The sequence below is a fragment of the Chroicocephalus ridibundus genome, chromosome 7 (assembly GCF_963924245.1).
Source record: "Chroicocephalus ridibundus chromosome 7, bChrRid1.1, whole genome shotgun sequence".
In the NCBI taxonomy this organism is placed as follows: domain Eukaryota; kingdom Metazoa; phylum Chordata; class Aves; order Charadriiformes; family Laridae; genus Chroicocephalus; species Chroicocephalus ridibundus.
This window is the reverse complement of record NC_086290.1, coordinates 6,968,179-6,992,108: the sequence shown is the minus strand read 5'-3', so window position 1 is coordinate 6,992,108 and position 23,930 is coordinate 6,968,179. Positions and strand designations below refer to the sequence as shown.

The 23,930-nt window shown below is 47.0% G+C and overlaps 1 protein-coding gene across 4 annotated transcripts; it reads left to right on the top strand.

The window, feature by feature from the left end:
- The first annotated feature begins 689 nt into the window (after window positions 1-689).
- Window positions 690-23,082, top strand: LOC134518591 (histamine N-methyltransferase-like). Of its 4 annotated transcripts, none has more exons than XM_063341563.1 (8): window positions 690-919; window positions 6,378-6,523; window positions 9,731-9,927; window positions 10,854-10,906; window positions 14,351-14,458; window positions 18,010-18,140; window positions 18,719-18,812; window positions 22,388-23,082. In XM_063341563.1, exons 3-8 carry the CDS (start codon window positions 9,791-9,793, stop codon window positions 22,741-22,743), a joined length of 879 nt encoding a protein of 292 aa, XP_063197633.1. In that variant the 5' UTR covers window positions 690-919; window positions 6,378-6,523; window positions 9,731-9,790; the 3' UTR covers window positions 22,744-23,082. The 4 variants fall into 4 exon arrangements, with proteins under 4 accessions (XP_063197633.1, XP_063197631.1, XP_063197634.1 ...); XM_063341561.1 differs by having other exon boundaries at window positions 6,347-6,523; XM_063341564.1 differs by lacking the exon at window positions 6,378-6,523.
- Window positions 23,083-23,930: the final 848 nt, after the last annotated feature.

Below are 23,930 nucleotides of genomic sequence, written 5' to 3'. Positions count from 1 at the left end.
CTCTGTTGTTAAATATATCATCATCGGTAACCTGAGAGAATGTGACTCCGTTGTAACAAAGTTGGCAGAAGGGACAAGGACTTGGGGGGTTGGAAGAAAAAAAAGGCAAAGTAAAAAAGGCAAAGGCAATGGTATGGAGGGACCGGGCTTGCTGGGTGTGAAGCCCCATATTCAGGACACCCTTCTGTGTCCCAGCAAGCAGAAACTCTTCAGAAAGACACAGGGATCATTTTAGATGGTTAGGATATACAGGTTTCCACAGTAATTTAATGCCCGAGGTGGTGCACAGGGTGTAGAGACAGCGGGTGGGAAAGCCAGCCCTGTGCTGCTCCTGGCAGCTGCCGTCCGGACCAGCTTCCCGTAGACTTAAAGATAATAAAACAGATTTTGTCAAGAGGATACTCTTTACCAGGTCAGCGTAATTTAAATGCTGGGGTTTGGCACGGATGATGGCTTACAAACATCTGAAGTGCTCCTAATGCACGGTTTTGGAGTCATCTTAATGCGAAGATTTCGACTGTGAGAGTCGTCCGCGGCTACTGCCGCCAGAGGGGAGCGAGTGAGTCTGAGCCGTCTCCGAAGCTTATCACAAGTTCCCGCAGGAAGAGATATGAACGGCACGAAAACATTACGCTTCAAACGGAGAGATTTAGGAGGCGTGCGAGCCCCGGCGAGGAGCTGGGAGGGGAACATTCGTTTGTCAAAGTAAGGCTGTGGCGGCAGCCCCTGCGCTGGCTGCCGGAACGTGCCAGAGCCCGAGTGGCAGCCGGCGGCAGGGCCGCGTGCTCGGGGAGGGGTGGTGATGGCTTCCCAAAGACGGGCGAGAAGAAAGCCCATCTAATTTCGGTTGATTGCTCTGCAAATGCGGCTCATTCAGTCTCCGTCGCACAAGCTCGTTAGGGAAGAGCTAGAGGAGGAGGTAAGGGGGAATTAATAACGCGGAAGGTGCCGATCACAAGGGGATATTGCGTAGGTATCGCAAAGACAGGGATCTTCTGAGCCAGGAGTACTTGTTTGGGAATAAATAACAGACTATTGTTGTTTTAAGTGAAAATGACTTAAAACATGCGCAGGTGTTCAGAGCTGCATCACTTCTGTATCGCTTCGTGCCTTTATCATCAAGCTGCAGCCTAATAAAGTGGGTCTGAAGCTCCGCTGAGTGCCAGCGGTGGCCCCATGTGACAGGCTCTGGAAAAACATCTCCGAGATGGTATTTTTCATTTGTAGATAGTTGGGTATTTCTGGCAGTTCTGTCCTTGTATCGCTGCATCTTGAAAAGAGAAAATAATTATTCCCATATATGGGTAAAATGCCCTAAAAATTGCTTTTTCATAGTGAATGATTGTTGCTTGTTGAAATCCATACCTGTGTAGAAAACCCAAATCAGCAGCAAAAGTGGCAAAGCAGAAAACCCAACTCCTCTTCCCTGGCATAATTCTGCTTTCCCGTGACATCAGTAACCTGAGCCAGGTCTTTGCCGAGTCCTTCACGCTTCTCCAGCACAGAAACTAGTTTTCCTGGCAGAGATTGAAGTCCCAAGTTAAAAGCGAGCTGCGCATCCCTCAGGGGCAGCGAGAGGCTGGGGCTCTCGGGTCTGGTCCGTGGCTGCCTCGTGGCTTTGTGGACGAGAGCTGTACGCTCCGGGTGATTTCCAGCAGCACCATTTTCCCCCAGCTCTTTCTGGTAAGGAGTACCAGGGTTCACCATCCTTCACCACCTCCAAACCCGGACACAATAATGAAATCCCTTATCAACATTTTTTGGAACTTGGATTTCTTTCTGAGATTAAGAATTTCAGTTTCAAATCGCTAATTGAAATACTCTAAAAATTATTTTTTTTTTCAGCCTGGGAATAGAGCACCGATTTGTGGCACTAATTACAAGCCAGGAGTTTGGAGTGCTCCATAAATGAGAGATTTCACAAACTATCTTTGATTGAATTAACTTTGGGGAGGGGAGAAAAGCAAAATTATTTTAACTAAGGCGCACATTTGTAAAACTTTAATCTGTTCCTCAAATGATAAAAGGAATAAATTGTTCTCAGTAGCCAACTTCAGGTTTGGCCTCTTGCAGTATTATGACAACAATAAGTGAAAATACACTTAATTTTTGCTAATTTTTGATATATATTTTTTTTTTTTACTATTTTTTTCATTATCATCAATGTTTAAGAGGCATTTGGACAATGCCTTTAATAACATACTTTAACTTATGGTCAGCCCTAACGTGGTCAGGCAGTTGGACTAGACGACCATTGTAGGTCACTTCCAATTGAATTATTCTATTCTATTCTATTCTATTCTATTCTATTCTATTCTATTCTATTCTATTCTATTCTATTCTATTCTATTCCATTCCATTCCATTCCATTCCATTCTCATAGAATCATAGAATGTGTTGGGTTGGAAGTGACCTTTAAAGGTCACCTGATCCAACCCCCCTGCAGTAAGCAAGGACATCTTTAACTAGATCAGATTGCTCAGAGCCTCATATTTCTATTCTATTCTATTCTATTCTATTCTATTCTATTCTATTCTATTCTATTCTATTCTATTCCATTCCATTCTATAAGGGTGGGGCCTGCCTGCAGGGATGCACCAGTTGCAGTGGTTTGAGTCTGGCCATGCTGGAGAGGGCCTGGGGTGCTGTGCCCCTCTTGGATGAAGAGCTGTGACAACCTGAAATGTGAAAGGCACAATGTTAAGGCGTTGATGCCTCTGCTGGGTTTAAGGAGGGAGAGCAAATCCTCACCCAAATCGGATGGCGCGGCCATGGGGGAAAGCATCGCACCCACCTGGAGCTGCCATACCTGCCAAACCCACCCCAAAGCCGTGGTGAGGGTGTGAAGACATGGACCCTTCTCCTGGGGCAGTGACATCTGTGCCGCAGTTCTGCCGAGGCATCCCGCTTTGTAAGGGCTGCAACTAATGAGCTGCAGGAGGATGGGGGGGGGGGGCATGGCCTTGTGTCCGACCCCTCTCCCCCTCAAAGGGATGTGGCCGCCGGTGTGTGCATGCAAAGCTTTGGAAATTTCCATTTTAATAAAAGCAACCTTGGAGAAGCACGAGCAATAACCTGTCTGCTCTTTGGCACTGACAGTTCGGCTGTCCTGCAAAATGAGATTTTGCTACCCCCGCGCAGCGATCCTGTTATCAACTGCAGCTTACATCAGCGTGCTTTATTAGAAGACAGCAGAAATAATTCTTTAGACATTAAGCAACGTCTAGCTTCTGCTTTTATCAGGCTGGCTGAGCGTGATTAAATCCGATCCAGAGGTAAGCCCAATAAACTCCTGGATCTCTGGGCTCAGATATTTGGCCCATCTGCAGATGCTTTGAAGTCTGGTGACAGGACAGAAATTGGGTCTTTCCTGCCCGGTCTTTCCCACTCCTGCTGCCTCTTGAAAATCCAGTTTCCTAGATCTGACCCACGTAGTTTGGACTCTCAGGTTTTATTAAGTCAGAGGGGACATCACATGCGGATCCATCCCCTGCCTGTTCCCAAGCTCAGCTTTGCTCAGCTGTGACTCCAGGCTTCGGTCCCTGCTCCAAAGGGACGGATCTTTGCCCAAGCGAGGGTCGCTGCAACCACGTGCATGACCAGTGGTTTATTCCAGCACCCCCATCCCAAGAAAAAATCAGCATTACACAGCTTTACACCTGTAATTGCCTCTCCTTACGCATGCAACCAGCAGCCAGCACCAGTGCCCTGCCTGTACCCAGCCTTTTTGTTAACTTAGGTGGCACTTTCCATCTCTGAAGGCATCGATTAACCAGTCGTCACAACACTCCTAAATCTTCCGTGGGTACTTTTGCGCTGCTATTCCCACTTGTGCCATGGGACCGCTGGGTGTCTTGGAGCTTGTGGATCAGCACAACCCGCGGGAAATCCTGTGTTGCTGCTGGGCATGGCTGGTGGCCACTCCGGGAGCGTGTGGCAGGGCACTTTCCCCTGCCCCTTCCCTCCTTCAGCGAGGGCTGGCTCCCAGCATCGCCCGCAGCATCCCTGGGAGAATAAATTACAATGACTCATTTGGACCAAGACCGTAACATCTCATGCCTTTCTCCTCCTTCCCAGAGTACAAATTTTCAGCCAAAACCCACGCAAATGTACTCCAGAGAAGGAAATAATCTGCAGATGTTGACTGTTCCCAGCTCTTACCTCGCCTAAAAGGGGCCAGTGACAACTTCTTGGGTCCTTGCCGGGCTTCTGGGTGGACTTGTCTTAATCATAACTTTGTGTTTTAATATTATCACCATGTCGCTGTTGGCCAAGTATGTACAGAGTTGTGAATTGTCCCCTGAGCTGTCACGACAGAGAGATGTTTATCGCACAATAGCTATTATTTCCCAAATATTGATGCCCTCAAGGCTTGTGGGATCTCCTTTCTATAACCCAGCCTCCTGCCATCTCGGACAGTGCTGTATACAGGAGGAAGCACATTAAAATGGCACAGGGATCTGACTTTTCTAAATATTGATGTTAAATAGTGTAAAACCACATTAACGAACAAAACCGTACATCTGACAAGCTTTACTGCAGGATTTCATTTTGCAGAGCGATGCTGGCTCCTGCTCTTCTCTGCTGGCTCGTAGCCTCCGGCTCAGCACAGCCCTGCCCTGGGCGCAGCTGTCTCTGCAGCACATCCCATAGACGCCGTTGGGAAGGGAAGTGCTGGGGTCAATGAAAGTAAGGTCTCGGCAATGGTGCAGCATCCCTCCTCCCAAATTTCCCTGCGCCAGGGCAGCACTGAGCCCACCTCCAACTGAAAAGGCTGGGATTTGGCTAAAAGCTTGCAGAATGTGTCTCCAGGGGGAATTAAAGCAGCAAATTAACAGCAGCATCTTTTATTTTCATACAGCACTTAAAAGCACCAGACGCATATAACTTTTACTTTTGGCTCTCCAAACTTAGGCTTCCGTATTAAATGACAACTGTCACTTGCAAAACTCCTCTTTTGTGGGCTGCAGAGGGAGAAAATCATGGGCCAGGCGCACTGAGCTGATTTTCTTTTGACCAGCTTTCACAGCTCTCTGGTCATGCGAATTAATCCAGATTTCCAGAACTGCAAAGGGAAACTGGGAAAACACAACTGACCTTGCTGTTCGGTTGCGTGGGAGCAGCGGCGCTTATCGCCGGTACGGAGCCAGGCCAGGCCTTTGAGCCCACAGCCCGTGTGGGTGCCATCGCAGCAGAACGAGCATTTTCTGGGACTCCGCAAGCCCCGAGGAGCTGGCTCGGTTGGTGGCTGTCTGACAGAGTAGCTGGGGTTTCATTTTCCTTCAAATGCCTCTTGCGAATAAAGTCATGATTGTCGATTTGGAACGGCAAAAGAGTTGTGGGGCTGCTCGTCCCTCCTGTGCGGCTTTGGCATCGCTCTTTGCCGACGGACCAGCAGAAGGAACCGAAACGCTGTGGCCCTGCAGCTCTTGGCTTGCTCCTTGGCAGAGGGTTTTGTACCTCCTTCCCTCCAAGCGGTTTGGAAACGATGCTGCGTACGGAGAGAAAAAAATGCAGCGGGTGCTGCCTTCCCGCACGGTCATCGTTCTAGCTGAACAACCTTAACTGTTGATATGAAATCTTTATTTCAGTAAACTTTCAGCTAAATGCCAAACTGCAGTCATTTTTCCTGTAATTGTGCCTTTGAAAGCACGATTATTAATATTACTGGCATTATTTTATATGACTTTCGCGATGTGAAACAGTTAATTTCTCCATGAACACTTCATTTCTCCGTCTAAGTCCAGAAGGAAAACTTCTTCATTTAACTTCAAAAAAACTATTTTTCGCTAAACATGAAGGAACAACGAATAATTTGAGGTACACACAGGGCAACTATTTTATTAAGGCTCTGAACACCGAATCAGAGTGTGAGAGCAGACATGGGTCGGTGCTTTTTTCCGTGCTGGTGTTCTCTGGGATAAAACCGCTCCTTAACAGGGCTTGGAAACACAACTTGGAAAATGGTTCCCATTGCTTAAGCCCTGGAAAGTAAGGGATAAGCAAAATCTCAGCTGCTGGCAAGAAAACCATCTATAAAGCAAAGTAATCTATAACGGTAGGCTTCTATAGGCAAACTGTAAGTGATACTGTACGTTGCCATGTGCCACACGCCGAGACAACTATTTCCAACTTGCCAAGAGTCGCACTTCTTGTCTACCAGCGGCAGGGCTTTGTTTTTCATCCGGACTCCAATTAACACATTGATAGAGCTCTGTGTCTAAATGCTCCTGCTGTGTCGGTGGCCGTGCCAGCCGTGTCCCGGGGCACAGCCGGTCAGGACCATGCCGGGGGTGCCGACTGGACGGGGCGGGCAGGGTTTCAACTTTCCCCTCTGCCTCTGCAGGAGGTTACGGTGTCGCCTGCTCCCTTCTCAGGCAGCCAAACCTCCTCCGTGCTGCCACGTCGCGGCCCCAGGGGTGGGACGGCCGCAGCCGCCGGGAAGGTGACCGGCCGGGAGCGCGTCCCCAGCACCGCAGCGGCGTCGCGCCGTGGGAGCCCGGGAGGTACTCACCGCTGGCACGTAAGTACGGCTGCCCGCGAGCACCAGCCCAAATGGTCGCACTGAACTCCTCCAAGAGGGATCCCTGTTTTGCCGGCGTCCAGCGACCAGCCGTAATTCCGTGCTAATAAACCCAAGCTACAAATAGTTTACAGCTGCGGCCAGGCTCACTTTGTTTTCTGGCTTCACGGGGATGGTTTAAAGAGTTTTAGGGGGAGTTTAAAGGAGGTTTAATTCCGCTAGCGCCGGCGCAAACCAGGGGTGGATCAAATAACTGCAGCGTAAACGCAGAATCCCTTTTCAAAACCCCTCAATCCTTTTAGGGAGCTACGTATAAATTTGGATTACTACTGAAGGGAACATGGCCAAGCGAACTTTATTATCCAACAGTTTCTATCAGCCTGCTACAGAAAAAAGTCCTTTTCTTCCTTCTCTTTACTTATTTTTAAAGTTAACCGGCTGCAACTCAAACAGGAAAACACATAATAAAATAAATGGGGCAAATTCAAACAGCCAAAAGCGTAATGAGATAAATGAGACAAATTCCTTGAACTGCACCTAACATGAAAATGAATCTCAGCTGCTCATTAGAAACCACCGAGTAGGGGATGTCGGCAAATTAAATCACGGGAAGTAGAGGGAGGCAAAGAAAAAAGGTCGATGATCTAAATCTCCACTTATTAACTGCAAAATGTTTTTTCAAGAGTGAAGGTAGTAAAATATGTTAGTGGCAAACGACAAAGCCTCTTTATGCACTTAAAGTAAAAAGCGAGGGTTTGGGCAGAGCAGAGGAATGGGTAAACAAGGAACATACCACTTCCCTTGCAGGGTGGGTTAGCAGTGAGGTGTTTGCTTCCATACCCTCTCTCGGGAAAATTTTTATCTGGGTAATCAGATTTTGCTGGGGATTTGGGTGCTGGTGGTGTGGGGAAAGGATCTGGGGGGGTCGGTGTGCCCGTCCGAGGCTCACGTGCGTTGGGCGGCGTGAACAGCAGATACCACCCTGCCAGCCCGAGCCATGGCTCTCCACCTAATAGAGTCCATTCGGCTGCGATGCGTCGGTCTGTCTGTCTAACAGGCGGGACAGATTGCCTCTCTTATCTAACTCCACCAGGCTCACTGAAGCGGGCGGCAGGGGGTGAGCTCTGTGGCCCCGGGGGGTCGTCTCCTTCCCATGCCGCTCTGAACTGGCCCTCATGGGCATCTGGGACCCAGAAATGATTTTAAAGCTCTCCCGTCTACTCGCTACCAGGCCCTTTTAGTCGTTGTTGTTGTTTAACATACTCAGTTTTGCTGTTTTTTCCCTTGAAAGCATCCTTGCTGTCTGAGAGGGGGGGGCACAGGGAACGTGCCGAAAGCCAGGTCTGCCTTAGCAGTGGTATAGGTGGAAAATCCCACCTTGGGTGCTGCTCTGGAGGTTGCTGCTGGTTTTTGGGACTGCCTCAAGGAGAGCAATTAACAGGCGTTGCTAATTGACCTAACAGCTCTAGTAGCAGCACGCACTGGAGGAGGCGCATCACCACCAGCCTTCACTATGCGTCCTCTTGGGGGGACCTTTGGGACATGTAGAGATGTGGCTCAGGGGATGCAAAACCAAAACATGTCATGAGTTGGCCGTTATCTTTGGCATGAGCAGCAAGGAAAGTGAGCAAAGCCAAGCAGCTCATGTTATCCTTGAAAAGAGGGCAGGAGGCGGAGGAGGAGCCAGAGGAACTGCAGCTGCTCAGCGCGGTGGCTGTCCCTAGAAGCCATCCTTGGAAAAGGAGTGAGTACCAGAAAGAGAATAAGGTGATGGCCAGGCAACACGGAGATGTCAGGGAGAAATTTTGCCAAGCCCATCATTCTGCTGGTGGTGTAATTGTCCTGGTGTACAGGGGAGGAGGTGGCGTTCCTATACAGGGGCTTTACGGTTGGCACCATCTTGTGTGACTTTCTTATAAGCAAGCGACGAAGCCGTGGCCTTGATGAGACAGCTATTGGGTGGGTGGAAACCTGGTTGCACAGCTGGTCGGAAAAGCTATCAGCAGTTCTCCACTAGAAAGGGAGGTAATGACGAGTATGAATCTGAGTCCGCTGCTCTTTCGTGTTTCCGTTTGTGATTTGGGGGAGGGATGAGACTGTTATTCAGTGTGCAGCTGGGAGGGACTGGGAGCACAACAGAGGATGGAATTATTGTTCAAAGGGACAAGAGAAGTAGTTTGGAAAGAATCCCCAAGCAAAGGCCATGGTTTATATTTCAGTGGTGACGCTGGCAAGCTAAAGCGGGTCCGCGGGGTCTCGTTGGGATGAGAGGAGCCGTCCTGGCAGCGCTGGGAGCTGGGGCAGGATCTCAGCTTTCACTCTTGGCTGCTGAAATTCAATAGCAACAGGGCTTGGCTGGACACAGTCCAAAGGGAGCAATAAAAATAACGAGAGGTGGCTGGGACGTAACCTCTGCGGGAAAGGCAGATCTGACGGTCAGAGATGCAGCCTGGTCATTAGGCCTGGGACCTGCGAGAATGAAGAGGACCTCTTCCTCCTTGGCAGTTAGCACAAGATGTGACGGACTTAAACTGCAGTTTCAGAGGGGGTGAACATGCCTTTGTGCACTTTTCAAGGTACAGCCCGACATTTCCTGGTATCACGCTCTGCCTCCCCAGCACCCCACTCTGTGCAAGCCAGGTTTAGCACAACATCCGTTCCAGTAACTCACGTGGCTTTCGTGAATTAACTACCTAGCCCATGGGAATTATACCATTATCTTCAGAGGAACTAGAAAAATAAAGAGGGCATTTATAAGGTTTTTATTGTTTTCACTGCACCATCAGCATTCCCTTTAAGAACATCAAAAGATTAAAAAAACAGATAGAGACATCTGCCAGCATCTCTGGAGATGCGTGTTGCACTTTCTTCTAATCCAGACCGAGTCTTTGGAGCCCCTCCATGCCTTCGAGAAATAGGGGAATTTTTCTTTTATTTAAGAACCATCTAAAGACCCTTTTACTGGGTTTTAACAGAGCCCTGTGTCAGCACAGTTAAAAAATGCTGGCATTTCCTCTGCGCAGATTAAAGATGATATATCACCCTTTGCCGCTCAAACCTGATTTATAGCTTCTAGCGCAAAATTGCATAATACTTTTAAAAGTGCAGCAGCAGGGCCGAGGACGCGGAGCAAAGTCCAGTAACGCAGGGCAAAACCCGGGCACGTGCTGTTTTTTACCCCTCCTGCATCTGTTATTCCTTCTCTAGGTCTGAAAGAAGAGCTGCAAGGAGCAACCTGTCCCCTCCCGCACCCGTCCGACCCCAAACATGGCATCGCCCATGAGGAACTTGCTCAGCGACCCCGCCAGGTACCTCCAGTCCTTCCGCCTCTTCCTGGCGAATTCGACGGAGCACCAGAGCATGCAGGAGTTCGTGGAGAGGCAGCTGCCAGACGTGATCACGAGGTAACGTGGAGGCGACCACATCAAGGTGAAGGAGGAGCCGGGGCACGGTCCCATGGTGGGGGACGGGCTCGGGGGGCTGCCCGCGAGAGGCAGATTGCTCTTCCCCGCCGGCCGCCCCCTCTGTGGGTCTCCGATAGGGCTGGGCTGGAGATTTCCTTTGCACACACGGCGGAACGGCTGCTCGCCGGGACGGAGCCTAGCAGGGAGGAGATAAGGCTGAAATGTTTCCTTGCATGCAAATACAGCTTACCCAGAATCTCCTCTAACACCTGAGAAACGCAATGACAGGTATTACATTCTGACATTAAATTTGACTGGAAGCATCTTTTAAAAAGCGACCTTTTCAGTTACTACTTAGGCTCTCTCTGGTGTGTGTAAATAACACTCCTGCTTTGCCCGCCGGCGCGTGTTTTTCACCGGAGCCCTGGCTTTGGGGGCAGCAGGCAGCTGGGGTCAAATCCTGGCTCTGGGGAGGCCCTGCTCTGGGACCAGGGCTTTATGGCTTTGCCAAAGCCTCGCTAAGGGATTTTGAGCATGTCACACTCCCCCTTCCTCCTCCCCATTTTGCAAAACATAAAACTTCTACAAATAATCTTTAAGCTGCTGGTCCAGGCCCAGGGAGGTCTCTGGTCCTCGAAGGACAGACATGGAGAAGGAATGTACCTGCCGCTGCTTGTATGCGCTCGTAATAAAAACAGAAATCCTCTACAAACTGCCAAAATAACTGGAAATTAGGAACATCCAAAGAGCATTAGTTCTGAATCTGATCCCTCCTGCCAGCTCCCAGGCGTGCCTGTACACACGCACCTTGCGTTTGTTTTTGTCGTGCAGATTTTAGCCTTCTTGGGATCTCCAGCGCTTCACACAATGCATGTAACCCTCTCTGCTGGGTAGCTCTCCTAAAATCTATAAATAATGTTTTTCAGTATTGGAAACGGGAAGTCTGCAATCAATATTCTGAGCATTGGTGGCGGAGCAGGTATGCTATGGACTTCAATATTGATATGGTTTGACCTTCTTTTTCAAAGAATAGAGGATTAAAAATTGCAGAAAGGAGCAGAGCGGGAAATAAGTCTTTTCTTGAAAAGTCAGCTCCAGGGGACAGATGGTGTTAGCTGGTGTGTGGCCACATCGTCTGAACACAGCCTGTGCCTCCCCACCCTGATTCCTGTATGTCCTCCGCGAGAACCCTCCTTCTGCACCATCACTTCTCAAGGGCAGGGAGAGGCTTGCACTGCCCCGTTGTGTTTCCATGAAAAAAAAAAAAAGGGCCAAAATGCCTTAGATTCCTCAGAATATTATTTTTTTACTTGCATAGAAATTACTCTTCCCTGGAACTATTTACTGCTGTGGTAAATCCCCACCCTTGCCGCCCCCTGCCCTGCTCTGCGACAGCCTCAGCTACACTCTGTTTTGCCGGTACGTCCTTTCTGACCACCATCAAGGCACAAGAGCCCCCTGGAGATACTGTCCCCCAAATCACTGGAGCTGAACATAAGCTCCAGAAGCAATCCAGAAGAAATCTGAAGAAATAAGTCTCTTATCTGAAGTTCACGGGGTGGAAAAACAATACCGATAATATCGAGGGGCTTCTTCTCATTAAATTCTTGCTTAAGTTCCCCCATAATTAAAGCCTATGTTTTCTAATTCTGCTCTGCCCATTAAGTGATCAAACTTAAATTTTATATGAACAGTTAATTTAGTTTAAGTGCTTTAGTCATACCATCTCCAAAGACTAATCTCAGCTTTGTTGATCTCTCCTAATAAGTAAAAATAATTGTATGTAAATGGTGGGCGTTAGTTATAAAACAGACAGTGTGATAGGGTGGGAACATTGCTCTCCAAACAAGGGAAGCCATTCTTTCGCCAAAAGAAATGTGTTTTTTTTAGCAGGAACACTTTACTTAGTGAGGTCCTGAACTCCCTAGCCAGGGACGCTCCAGCTTAGCAGGATTCGATCGATAACGTGCAGGCAAAGCTCGTTTTGTGATGTACAAAAACCTCAAGACCATGAAAACCCTGCTCCTTGCTGGCTTGTTCCCACTGTGGGTCCTTGTGGGGGGGGTCAGGAGGGACCAAATTCCCAAATTCCCCCAGCTCACCCCGGTGAGGGAGCTGCCCTGGCCCCATCCGCCCCTGCGCTTCGCAGGGAGGGAGCACGCCCGGAGAGCATTTCCTTCCTACTTTTCCACCTCGAGAGACAAGCATACCATTTAATGTCGCATCATATCCCATTACACCCACCCATCCACAGCTCCTGCCTTCGCCTGCAGCCTCTGCCTTATTAAGTTCACACTCCAGCGCGCAGCACTCTGTACCTTTAAAAACCATAAAAGTCATCAACGCTGCTATAAAGTAGCAACTGTGCTATAAACTATCCCGTTACGTAAAATGTTTAATTAGAAACTTAATGGTGAACATAGTGGTAGCCTTTAAAAGGTAATTGTGTTGGAGAGTTTAAATAATTCGGATAGCCTAATTGCCAAATTGTTGATAATGCAAGCTGCCACAGATTTGACTGTAAAATGCCTCAGGACACTTGTTTGCATATAAAAGAGCTAACTGAAGTCAATTAAGGCTGTGGATTAAATTATGAATCAAAGGGGTGGGGTTTTTTTGGTTAAAAACAATACAAGGGTGGTTTGGCCGCAGAAGGGTGGAAGGGAATATATTAACCTAGCCGCATATGGAAAGGCGAAATTCAAATTTTTTTTTTATCAGGACCTGCACAGCCTTTTCAAAGGGCTAATCCATTTTACAGAAAGTTGGTAAAGCAACGAAAAATCAAAAATATTGCAGTAGTTCGTTAAAAAGTCTGTGTTCCCGGATTTTACCACGGCAGCCTGCAGAGGACTGGCTTTGCTCTGATTTTTCAGCAGAATACGGGGTTTGCAGCGATAGCAAAGCTGCAGCCATTTCGGCTCAAAGAACATGCTTGCACAGATGCCACGTAATTTTTGGTGTTATTAGTTGCTTTAAGAACGACACTTAAGTCTAAAAAACCTGAACTCTTCCTTACTTTTCATGTTAAATTCTCAGGGTGCTAGTGAGCAGGTGAGACCTGGGCTGGGCTCCCTGATTTTGACCCCTGGTGACGTGCGGTGGGGCCAGAAGCAGGCAGAGACCTCCTTGTAGTGAAAAGGACCCTCCTGCGGGAGGACTTGGTGTGCCGGGTTGAGCTCTGGGGTTCACATTATGGCTATTTAACACCAAATATTTTCCTTTTGTGCCTCAAATCTTCTGTATAATGGAGCTAATGCTGAAGTGGTGGGAACCCAGGGGCACTGAGAATCATGAGGATGGGCAGAGACCGTGCAATACGATGGGAGCGCTCCCTCCACAGTCCCTCAGCAAGGGCCTCTCTGGCCATCAGGGTTTGCTGGGTGATCTTCCAGTCAGTACATAATTTTGTTCATTTGTAGAGAATTTTATAATGTGGGGTGGTATGCAAGTGCAAGTCCATCTTTCAGGAAAAAGCTCAATATTTGTACATAACATGACCACTGGGTCTGTTATTCACCACAGTTACGCTCTGCTTCACTCTTTCTACCTTAATTTATTCTTCCACTATTTTTTCCACCTAAAATTTATTCAAGCACAACAAGCAGAAGCGAGCCATAAGAAAGCTAAACAAGCCAGCGTGATATTGTCCCTGGGCTCATACTTCAGTCAGGAGCATCATCTCCCTGAGCTTCCTACATTGCAGGTGGGGAGAGGTGGCCAAGAGCGATGTCACCTCTTTTTAAATTTTGAAATGTTGGGCCTATTGGCACTTCCATCAGTAAAATAATTGCAGCAGGCCTCAACAGTGTCCGGAAGGAACTATTCCTCCCCAGAAAAGTGCAGTGAGCTCTGGGGTATTCTCTGAACAGGGGTTAGATAAATAGAAATGGTATGTGCACTCACAGGACACTACAGACAAACAGACACAAATGCTCTTTTCTGATTCCAGTGTAAACAAGTATTCCCTTCTCCCTCACCCACGTGATCTGGTAATCAGTGACACGCTTGGCTAAAAATGTTCTTACTGACTCCTAAGAAATCCTGCCAGGTTCGCTGGTGGCTCGGGACCACCAGAACCGGTACTGTCAGAATCATTCACGATCTTCCCTGGGCAGTTAGGCCAAGCCCAGAAAACACGCGCATGACTGTGTCTGGCTTTCCCTTGACACTCACGGTGGTAGTCAGAGAGGAGGAATGAAGACGGTTGGGACTGGTATTTAAATTTTTCTCAAATCCTAGAGTTAAACCCTCAGTGTCAATCTGCTGAGGATACAAAGCAGCTACATTGTACCTGGGTGGTACATTTTCTGCACGTGAATGGCAGGCATCGGTCTTCGAAACTGGGGATGTGATGATGGTGAAGGTAACATCTGCCTGAGCTTTGCTCCTGTCTTGTATTTCATGTTGCCTTTTTCCCTAGGTGAGATTGACCTGCTGATCCTCTCAAAAGTACAAGCCAGATATCCAGGGGTCGCCATCAACAACGATGTGGTAGAGCCAAGTGCTGACCAAATCTCCAAGTACAAAGGTATTTTTACATTAAATGAGTTAAATTTACATTAAGTACTCTAAATGCATGAAAAGAGTTGAACGCTGGATGACCCCACATTCAAATGCTTTCTTGACGGAATTGGCTCTTAAAAAAAGTTAAAAAAAAGTCACTATTTAATGCTTTTTTGCCATCATTGCTTTTCAACAATGTTCAGTGTCTTGTTAAAATCTTAGTCTCTCACACTGCAAAGAACCCTCCATGGCAAACACTTGGGCTAGACAGACTGTAAAAGCGAAGCAAGGTGGGAACTGATGGGGCATTATATGGGAACGGAGTAAAATCCCCACGTTTCAGAAAGTTTTTCTCCTTCAACTTGCACTGAATCAAGATCCTTCCTCAACATCGAAGGGAAAATTTTAGTGTCTCGTGATAATTCTCTCATATCTTTAAAATAGTTTCCAAATCAGAAATAACTAAACCTCAAAGTCTTGCACTAAATTAGTCACCATCCTGTGAATTAGAAAACATGAAAAGGAGAGTAAGATGGATAGGAAAGATTTTTGCTGCAGGCTCCATGGCTTAGAGCTTGTTTCCTTCCACCAGCCCAAAGGTCTGAGCCACGTTCATGAAGGAAAGCCAAGCATTTTCCAAGCAGGATTTAACATTAGCAGGGGTGTTTTGGTCAAACTGCCCTACAAAGCGAGCATTAAATATCAATCCACAGTTTGATTATCACTGGATTAACACCTGCCAGGCTTTACCTTAGCAGGTAATTATGGTCTTGTACGGAGGTGACACCAGCTACTCCATACTGGCTGTGAGAAGCCCAGAGCAACGCACACCTCGCTGGAAAGCGGCTGCTGAGTGGACGCGGCAGTAACGAATGGACCTTGTCAGCAGTCTGCGTTGTTGGAAATGCTCCAAACCATAGTAAATACCAGAATGTAAAACCACGCTGTGAATCTCCAACTCTTACTCTTGCTTAACTCCTTAAAAGCAAAGCATTCCCGATATTAAGGAACTCGTGGAAGTTGAAGGGAATGAAAAAAAAAGTAACGATCCCTTTCTCCCTACAGTGGGAGAGTTCAGAGTCACTGGAAACACCAAAGGCTCCCAGGAAATACATCATTTTTTTATATCTGTCTCTGTATTTCACAGACCTGACCTTTGAAAAGTCGACTTGTGCAAAATCACAGTAGCTTTTACTTTGCTCCAAGATGGGATGGTGAAGGATGAGCAACAGAGAATCTGCTCTGTTTATAAGAGAGTTTGGGCACTTGCATGTGGCATTTCTGTCCCGCCTGGGCTGTGGACCACAGGCTACGTGAGACTGGATTTGGGCTGAATCTTCCTAGTGGTCTCACCAGCTATCTCCAATTAGCTGGCAGTCCTATCCTACTTCAGTGAGTTTCTTTGCTGAAGAAAGTTAAAGAAAATATAAGATGTTGTCCTTATTTTAAGTTTTATGCTAAACTAGAAATGAAATATTCATCTGAATTTCTTTCTTTAAACTTTCTTATTTGGTAATTAATCATGTCCCCAGTAGGTATCATTAATTAGGTTTCTGAGCCCTAAGATTTTCCGAGGAGAATTGGAAACATTATCTGTGCCTCTGAGGATTCAGTAGTTATGTTTTTTGCCTAACCGGATACTCTCTCCTTGGGAAGGAGAAGCCGTGCTCACAAGAGAAACTTCTTACTGGGACGTGCGGTGATGACAAACTGAGGTTCGTTTTAGGCTGCGTCGTACGACTGAGGCTCTCCTCAAAGCCCCATGGCCAAGCTGTGGCTTTCCTTCATTTCTGGTCCACGACCAGGTGAAGTCCCTTGGCGACCATGGTTGGAGTGTTGGTGGCCCCACAGCTGAGCTGCGTTGCCATTGCCCGCACGATGCAGCACAACTGCAGGCGTTCTGGCTGCGATGGCACCCGTCAAGGGCACACGACCGGCTCCTGACCCAGACAACAATCTGAACTGAACCCAAGAGAAAATGAAGGAAAACTTTTCAAAATGGTTAGGGTGATACGTTTTGTTTTCAGATGAATCTTTGGACAGAAACTTCCCATAATCAGAATGAGTTTGCCCTTTCTGAAATTTTGGCTTTAAAAGCCTCCCCTGGCAAGCAATTCAGTTTTCTTCCTAGTGTCTCCTCGCAGACTGCCTAGCAATTGAACTGAACCAGATTGCACCAGATTATTTGGGATGGTGATATGAACTGCTGCTGAACGAAGCCTGAGTTTTAAACAGCAAATTAAATCTGAACTGCAAGCGCCGGGGCCAGAGACTGATAAATGGAAGCGAACAGAGTAACAGCAGCAGCATCCGAAAGGGGTGGCCCATTTCCAGCCATAAAAGAGAGGAGATAAGCGCTGATGGAGCATTTCTCATCTGTCCGACGGGGATATGTCTTAATCAGAGCCCAAAAGGAGAAGCATTGTGATTAGTGGTGTAAAGGCGCTGGTCCTAGCAAATCATGTAGGTTTGAACATGTGTTCTGTAGCTAAGGCTCAGTCTGCCTTTGGGCCATGTAAGTTTTAAATTTATGTTAACTCCTGCGAAGCACAGGCATCGCATCAGGGCTAGCTTTGTCCTGGAGCAATCCCGAGCGCCTGGCAGGGGCGCAGCGCGATGAGCCTCCATATGCCAGCAGATACGCATTAGTATTCCAGCATCCCCTAAAATATGAAATTATCCTTCAGTTTTTCTCCCGGAAAAGCAAAGAAACGCCGTGATGAGCCAGGCTCTTGGTATAGCTTATTCCTTGAACCCACTTCTCCAGCTTTCTGCTTTCCTCGGTTGCTGGATGTGCATTGTATCGAGGTCTGAAAACACACCATGTGTCACTCGTTATACTAGTCTTTGCTTTAAAACACTGCTATGCCTTTTACCTGAAGCAGTTGGCTGAAACTGTGGGCTTTTGAAAAAATATTTGAACACAGAAGCAGCCAAATGTCAAGAGATGGGTCCTTGCTCACGGAGCAAAGCTCCTTTCTTCTCCCACCATCCCTGTGACACATTCCCATTGCAAGCCATTTGCTTTCTCTGCCCTTCTTGAGGTTTTAATTGTGCTTTCTCCCCAAAACACAACCCCCTTCATCCATCCCTGAGCCCCTGTATTTATTTGTTCAGTCTCTGGAAAACCCTTTGCCATGACCTGGCGTCTGCTCAGCCATGTGGGTCTTGGATGGCACCAAAGTGAAGGGCCCCTCAGCTCTTCTTCCTTTCAGCATGAAATGTGCTGGTCGTGGCCTTTTAAGTGTTTATCCCAGACAACATCTTTTAATGCAGCTTGAGCCAGTCATGGGGAAGAGCTTCTTTCTTTTTTTTTTTAATCAGGTAAAGGCTGGAGGAGCCCAAATGAGGGTGCAAAGATTAAAGCATCAGACCCGCTTAAGACTTCATCCTACATAGACCTTTACAGCCCCCGTCTCACATACGGGCTCAAGGTTTTAAACATTCCACTGCTGTGTTAAAGTGGTACCAAAACTCTCTGACTAAATATGGCTCTTGGATGCATTAACGCTCTGAACGGAAATCGGTCCCATATTTGCAATTGAGATAGCTGTCCTGCCTTCTCCCCTATTTCAGAGCGTGTGGCTGCGACATCAAACCTCGGGAACGTAAAGTTTACCTGGCATGAGGAGACAGCTTATGAATATGAAAGTCGAATGAATGCAGAAAAGAAGTCTAAAAAATGGGACTTCATTCACATGATCCAGGTAAAAGTCTCTGCAAAGTAAATGTTGTCAAAGACTTGGCTGTTAAAAGTACGCATGAAGTATGTGACCTCATTATCCACTCTAAGGGGAAGAAAGGTGAGTTTATTTCCCTGTAATTTAAAGTACTTAAGCATAAGTGAACTGCAAAAATGAAAGATGAGTTACAGCAAAGCAACTTTGAGCACCGTAGTCCTATTAACTAGGCTGTGGGTGGCAGTCAACTAAAAATACATTTTAACTAGTGTTTTCAAAGCTCCTTGTCCTCTCTGTGAAATTGCCTTTGTATTTCCAAGTTTACCGCAGACATTACAAGCCATCTTCACCGCTAAGAAAGGCAAGTCTTTATCTCAGGTTAATGAATGAATGAGTGTGAGCTTTGTCCTGGGAGAGCCGGGAAGGCAGAGACAGCCCTGAGCTCGCAGCGTGAGCCCACTGCCCGGCGTTGTGCTGAAGCGTTTTGTTGTCCCACTGCTCTTCTGTCAAGATTGCCCTCATTTGGTTCCTTTTACGTATTGGCACCTGTTATAATAGTCACCAGGACCGCACTGTATCTCTGTAAGCATTTCTGCTCTTTCCAGATGCTGTATTATGTGAAGGACATCCCAGCGACTATCCGGTATTTTCACAGCCTCCTGGAAGCACAGGCGAAGCTCCTCATTATCCTGGTGTCAGGTGAGAGCTGCTCCACCAGTGCTGCTCAGACAGGCAAGAGCCATCAGGACCTTTGGGGTTCCTGCAAATTCCACACAGCCAGCTAGAAACCAATGGACATTTTTATTTGAAATATCCGTTATCGCCAATAAAGGTGAACTGGCTGAGTAATAAATGGTGTCCATTCACCTACATCCATTGAAATCTGCACGCTGCCTATGTCTGAGATGTGTAAAAAAGAAAGTTGTATGTTAAGTCAAAATAATGTGAAGAAAGACTGATGAATTCATAGAACGATAGAATCACAGAATGGTTTGGGTTGGAAGGGACCTTAAAGATCATCCAGTTCCAGGCCCCCTGCCCTGGGCAGGGACACCTCCCACTAGACCAGGCTGCTCAAAGCCCCATCCAGCCTGGCCTTGAACACCTCCAGGGATGGGGCAGCCACAGCTTCTCTGGACAGCCTGTGCCAGTGTCTCACCACCCTCAGAGTGAAAAATTTCTTCCTGATATCTAATCTAAATCTCTTCTCTTTCAGTTTTAAAGCCATTACTCCTTGTCCTGTCACTGGAGGCCCTTGTAAAAAGTCCCTCCCCATCTTTACTGTAGGCCCCTTCAGATACTGGAAGGCTCCTATAAGGTCTCCCCAGAGCCTTCTCTTCTCCGGGTTGAACAACCCCAACTCTCTCAGCCTGTCCTCACAGCAGAGGTGCTCCAGCCCTCCCATCATCTTTGTGGCCTCCTCCGGACCCACTCCAACATTCACAAAGTGTTTCCTGCGCCGCTCTGTGCTGCAGGTTGTAAAGCCGAAGGCTTTGTGAGGCAGCAAACCTGCGCCAAGGGCACAAAACGCCTTTCTCTCGCCCTCTGCCCTTCCCATGCCACCGCCTGGCTGGTAATGGATGGCAGCAGAGAGCCATGTCCCGCGGCTCTGGCTCGCAGGAGCTCCTTCAGCCTCAGCTATTTTCTGTAAAAGGCTTTTCAGGCTGGGCACCGCATTATCTCGCTCCCCAAGACTTGCGGCATTAAGCAAACGGCTACGACGGGGCTCGGCTGTGCCATACAGCAGGTGTTGGAGCACATATGGTTCATTTTCTTCTCAAACTGCCCATTTCCTTAATATCATCATTTTGGGTTGAAAACAGCGTTCTTAGGCTGTTTCAGATCTCAAGGAGATGCTCTGTGGCCAATCCAGCAGGAAAATGTGGGAGCAGGGTAAACGACAACCTTTTAATACTGTGGGCAAGGTATGCTAGAGATACTGCAATGGTGGGGTCCAATTTGACTCTAGAAAGCCTTTAATTGGCCTCACAAGCTGTGGAGGTTTTAATTGTGCAAAGTCACATCTGGTAGTTTTTGCAGGGATGTTAAACGTTATTTGTTCAGCGGTTTAAGTTTAATTTTTTGTTGCATTTGACCATGTCTGCAAATTGTAATGTGTTTGATGAAGTTCCTTTTTTGTGTTCAGGAAGTGACACTTCTCTGACCTGAACTTATTAAAAAAGTTTCTATCCAAAATGTTTTTGTTTTAAAGTGTTTTCAAGCAGTTCACTACAAGAAATCTGTATTTCAAATGATCTGAGTTACTGTTCTTGTTCTTTGGCTGAAGGAGAATAGATCATAGTATCAGACTATTGCGGATTACCTGCATAGAGTTAATTGAAGTTCTTTTCCGGTTGCTTAGCCCGTCCCTTTGGATATTCATGAAATGTGAATACAGGGAGGAACGCGTGTCTATTCAAAATTAATGTGATTAAAAATCACATTGATGAAAATCATGAATTCACGAAGAGTATTTGAAGTCGTCTGTGGGACAGGTGACCCCGTGTTTTCTGACAGAGCGGAATGGAGTAGAAATTGCTGGGGCCAGCAAGAAAATGGGAAAGAGGAACAGGGCTCAGAATAGCAGAGAGGAAAGGAAGGGGAAAACCTTGGGGGGAAGAAGAGCATAGAGAGGGGAAGGAAGAAGGGCTATGAAAATGAGCACTGAAGCAAAAAGAGGTACTGAAAGACAAGCAGAACAAAGCTCATTTCAAAAAATGAAGCTAATGTCATCTCCAACACAAACACATTAGGATGTGTTAATTAAAAACCAGTCTGGGAATAAGATTGATAGGAGAGGGCTTGGTCAGTGGGTGAAGGTTACAATCCCTCCTGCTCCGTCCCTGCCGGGGGAGCAGGCGAGTTGCAAGAGCTATGCGGTGTTATTTTTAACACCTTTAAAAAAATCTGTTTATATCGCCTTGAAAACAAAAGCAGTGCCATATGCTGAGCCTATTGAGAGCTATTATAATAATGCTTCGTTCAGGTAGTGTATAATTGCTCGGCTCAGAGATGGCACTGAGTCACACAACACTGACACCAGCAAATTTTCTGCAATTAGCGCTCTGCATTCAATTTCCACCAGGTGAAAGAAAATATTGTAGCCTCTCTTCTAAACACCAAACTGTTTATTTGACTATAAATAACTGCTTGCAGATAAAGCATTTGCAAAACCGCCGAGCAACTGGTTTTCGTAGTTACGAAGATTTATAGTCATAACTCTCAAGAGCTGCTCATTAGGCTCCAAGTTATTTTCATCCTGTCCAGTCATTCTGGGTGATTCTTTTATAAATGATTTATGGCAGAAATGCTGAATCACAGATCCAGGGTGAGGGGAAATAAAGACGTGAAGGTGTATCTCGGGATTTTTCAGCTTACCCAGCTGGTTTTCTTTTGTCAAATGTCCCTTGAGAAGAGGTGCGTGCACAAGTGTGGGCTCGGCATGGGCTCAGTTCCGGAGGTGATTGTGGTGCTACAGGAGCCTTTTCTTTCCTCACCCTTCATCTTTGCACACCCAAATAATATACATCCAGAACGTCCTTCCGGCCCCACTGGGGAGGTCTGCTTGGGGTGAGGGGCAGCCCTCTCATTGGCCATGCCCAACAGCATGTGAGCGTCATGGGAGCGAAGGCTGAAGGCCAGGAGCATGGTGTAGGTTCATCCTGGGCTCTGTCCATCCCACCCTTTTCTCCACCACACATCCAGCTGCATGGACAACGTGATCAGGGTTTTCGTGTAGCAGAGTGATAGTTTACTGGTAACAAGTGTTTCAATGACGCTCACGTGTAGCTCAACCACAAAGTAGGCAGGTGAAGGAATAGGAGAGGACTTGGTCTTCTGAACAAGCAGCTGAAATCTAGGGAATAGTTTAAATCAAGAAGATGGCACTGAGTAGCTAGTGTTCGGCATGTGGACTACAGAAGGATGTCCCTGAGATATATTGCCTGCGGGCATGAAGCAGAGGGGTGCAGCGTGTTGGGAGTGGAAGGGGGAGGATTAAGTGCACTGAGCTGCCCTGGCCTCAGCTGGGGGCTTAGTGGGAGGTGCTGGAGCACCAGGGTAGGTAATGTGTCCATCCTCTTCTGGATTCCCCAGACCCAAGGCACAGAAGCAGGGAGGCAGCCATCTCCATCATGCCCCAGGACACACATCCCAACTCTGAAAAGACCCCGCTCGCAACAAGGACAACTGCTAAAAAACCCAGATTATCAAAAATTTGTTCAAATAGTGTTTTTCCTTATTTCTGAGCATTTTTCTGATGGTTTATCTCTCAGAAACCAGTGGCTGGGAAACGCTGTGGAAGAAGTATGGGTCTTCCTTCCCTTTGGATGATCTCTGCTCTTATGTTTCCTCTGCTGACATCAAAAGGATACTGGATTCAGCCGGGCTGAAGCACCAGCTCCATGAGCTGCCATCCCACATGGACATAACGAGCTGCTTCATTGAAGGGGACAAGGATGGGGAGCTGTTGCTGGATTTCCTGACAGAAACGTATGAGTTTTCTAAAACCGCTCCTCCTGAATTAAGGCGTCAGGTAATGGAAGAGTTAAGAAAGCCTGAATGCAGTGAAGAAAGAGATGGGAAGGTGTTTTTTAATAACAACCTGAGTGTAATAGTGGTTGAGCCGTAAGTTTACTTCTTGCTTCTTGATCCAAAGCAAATAGTCAGATATGAATTGTTAACAGCTAAAATAAGTTTTTCATACTTTATAAATGGCTTAGTTTACTTCAATACTGAATGTAATTTTTGGAGCCTGTTAAGAAATCAGTATTAATATCTGTTGTTATAAGTGAGCTTTAATACCTGATAAATTCTGTACTAACCTATGAATGTGTAACTCACTACGCAGTTAGTTGTGCTTTATCATATGAATGTTGTATAATCAGATGTAACTCAGACCATCCTCTCAGGCCCTCCAGAAACCAGATCATTTCCTACAAAATAAAGAACTTTATGGGGTTTCATCATCTTCATTTAAAAAACTCTCTGCAGACCAAATAAACAAATTACAACTTCTCAGTGCAGCTGGCAGGAGTGGAGGCTCAGAACAACCAACCATTTGGGTGGCTGCTCAATGGGATCTCTTGAGCTTGCTGTGACTTCAAGATCTCATACCTCCAGTTACCGTAAAAGTGGCCTCACACCTTCAACTCACACGATGGTTGCCTGTTCCTGCCTCTGCAGCCAACTCCATTTAATGGCATTGCTTCCCTCTCCCTGTATTTTCACTTTATTTTAATGACGTTGCACCTGCAGACTGATCTGTGGGCAGGTCCATGCGGGCACTGCGAGAGCAAAGGGACTGAAGGTGGCCGAGGCCCAGCAGTGGCAGCAAGCGTCCTTGAGAGGTGGATTTCACTGATGAGCCCTGATGCAAAGCCTTTGTTAGGAGTCAGCTATGGCTGTCAGACGGGGCGCTTTGGTGTTTTTAGCTGAAGACACACACCTCCTGGTCGCAGCCTTTCACTAGCCTGGCAGCAAGGGCCACATGCGGCTTGTGAACTTTGTAACACAGAAGATGAAAAAGATGAACTCTGATGTCAAACTAGTGGGTTTCAGTGGGATTTGTTTCATTTTCAATGGGGTCATGTCAGGCAAATCTGTCCAATGTATAGTATAGGATGTTCAGCAAGGAGGTGCTTCACCCCTTTGGTCCCTTCCGCATGCGGGGCTGTCTCTCCTCCCGTAGTTGATGCATTTCTTTTGCTAAATGATTTTATGGTTTTAAGAAGTGTTATGCTCTCTACAAGGCATAACGCGTGGTGGAATACAATATAGTTGCTTGAATGCATTTAATAGTCTGAATACTCAGTTTGT

Excerpts from the sequence above, each read along its gene's own strand:
- LOC134518591 (XM_063341564.1), top strand. The coding sequence starts at position 9,791 with ATGGCATCGCCCATGAGGAACTTGCTCAGCGACCCCGCCAGGTACCTC. Across the intron at positions 9,928-10,853 it reads CTGCCAGACGTGATCACGAG|TATTGGAAACGGGAAGTCTG; the intron begins GTAACGTGGAGG and ends AATGTTTTTCAG. Across the intron at positions 10,907-14,350 it reads GAGCATTGGTGGCGGAGCAG|GTGAGATTGACCTGCTGATC; the intron begins GTATGCTATGGA and ends CTTTTTCCCTAG.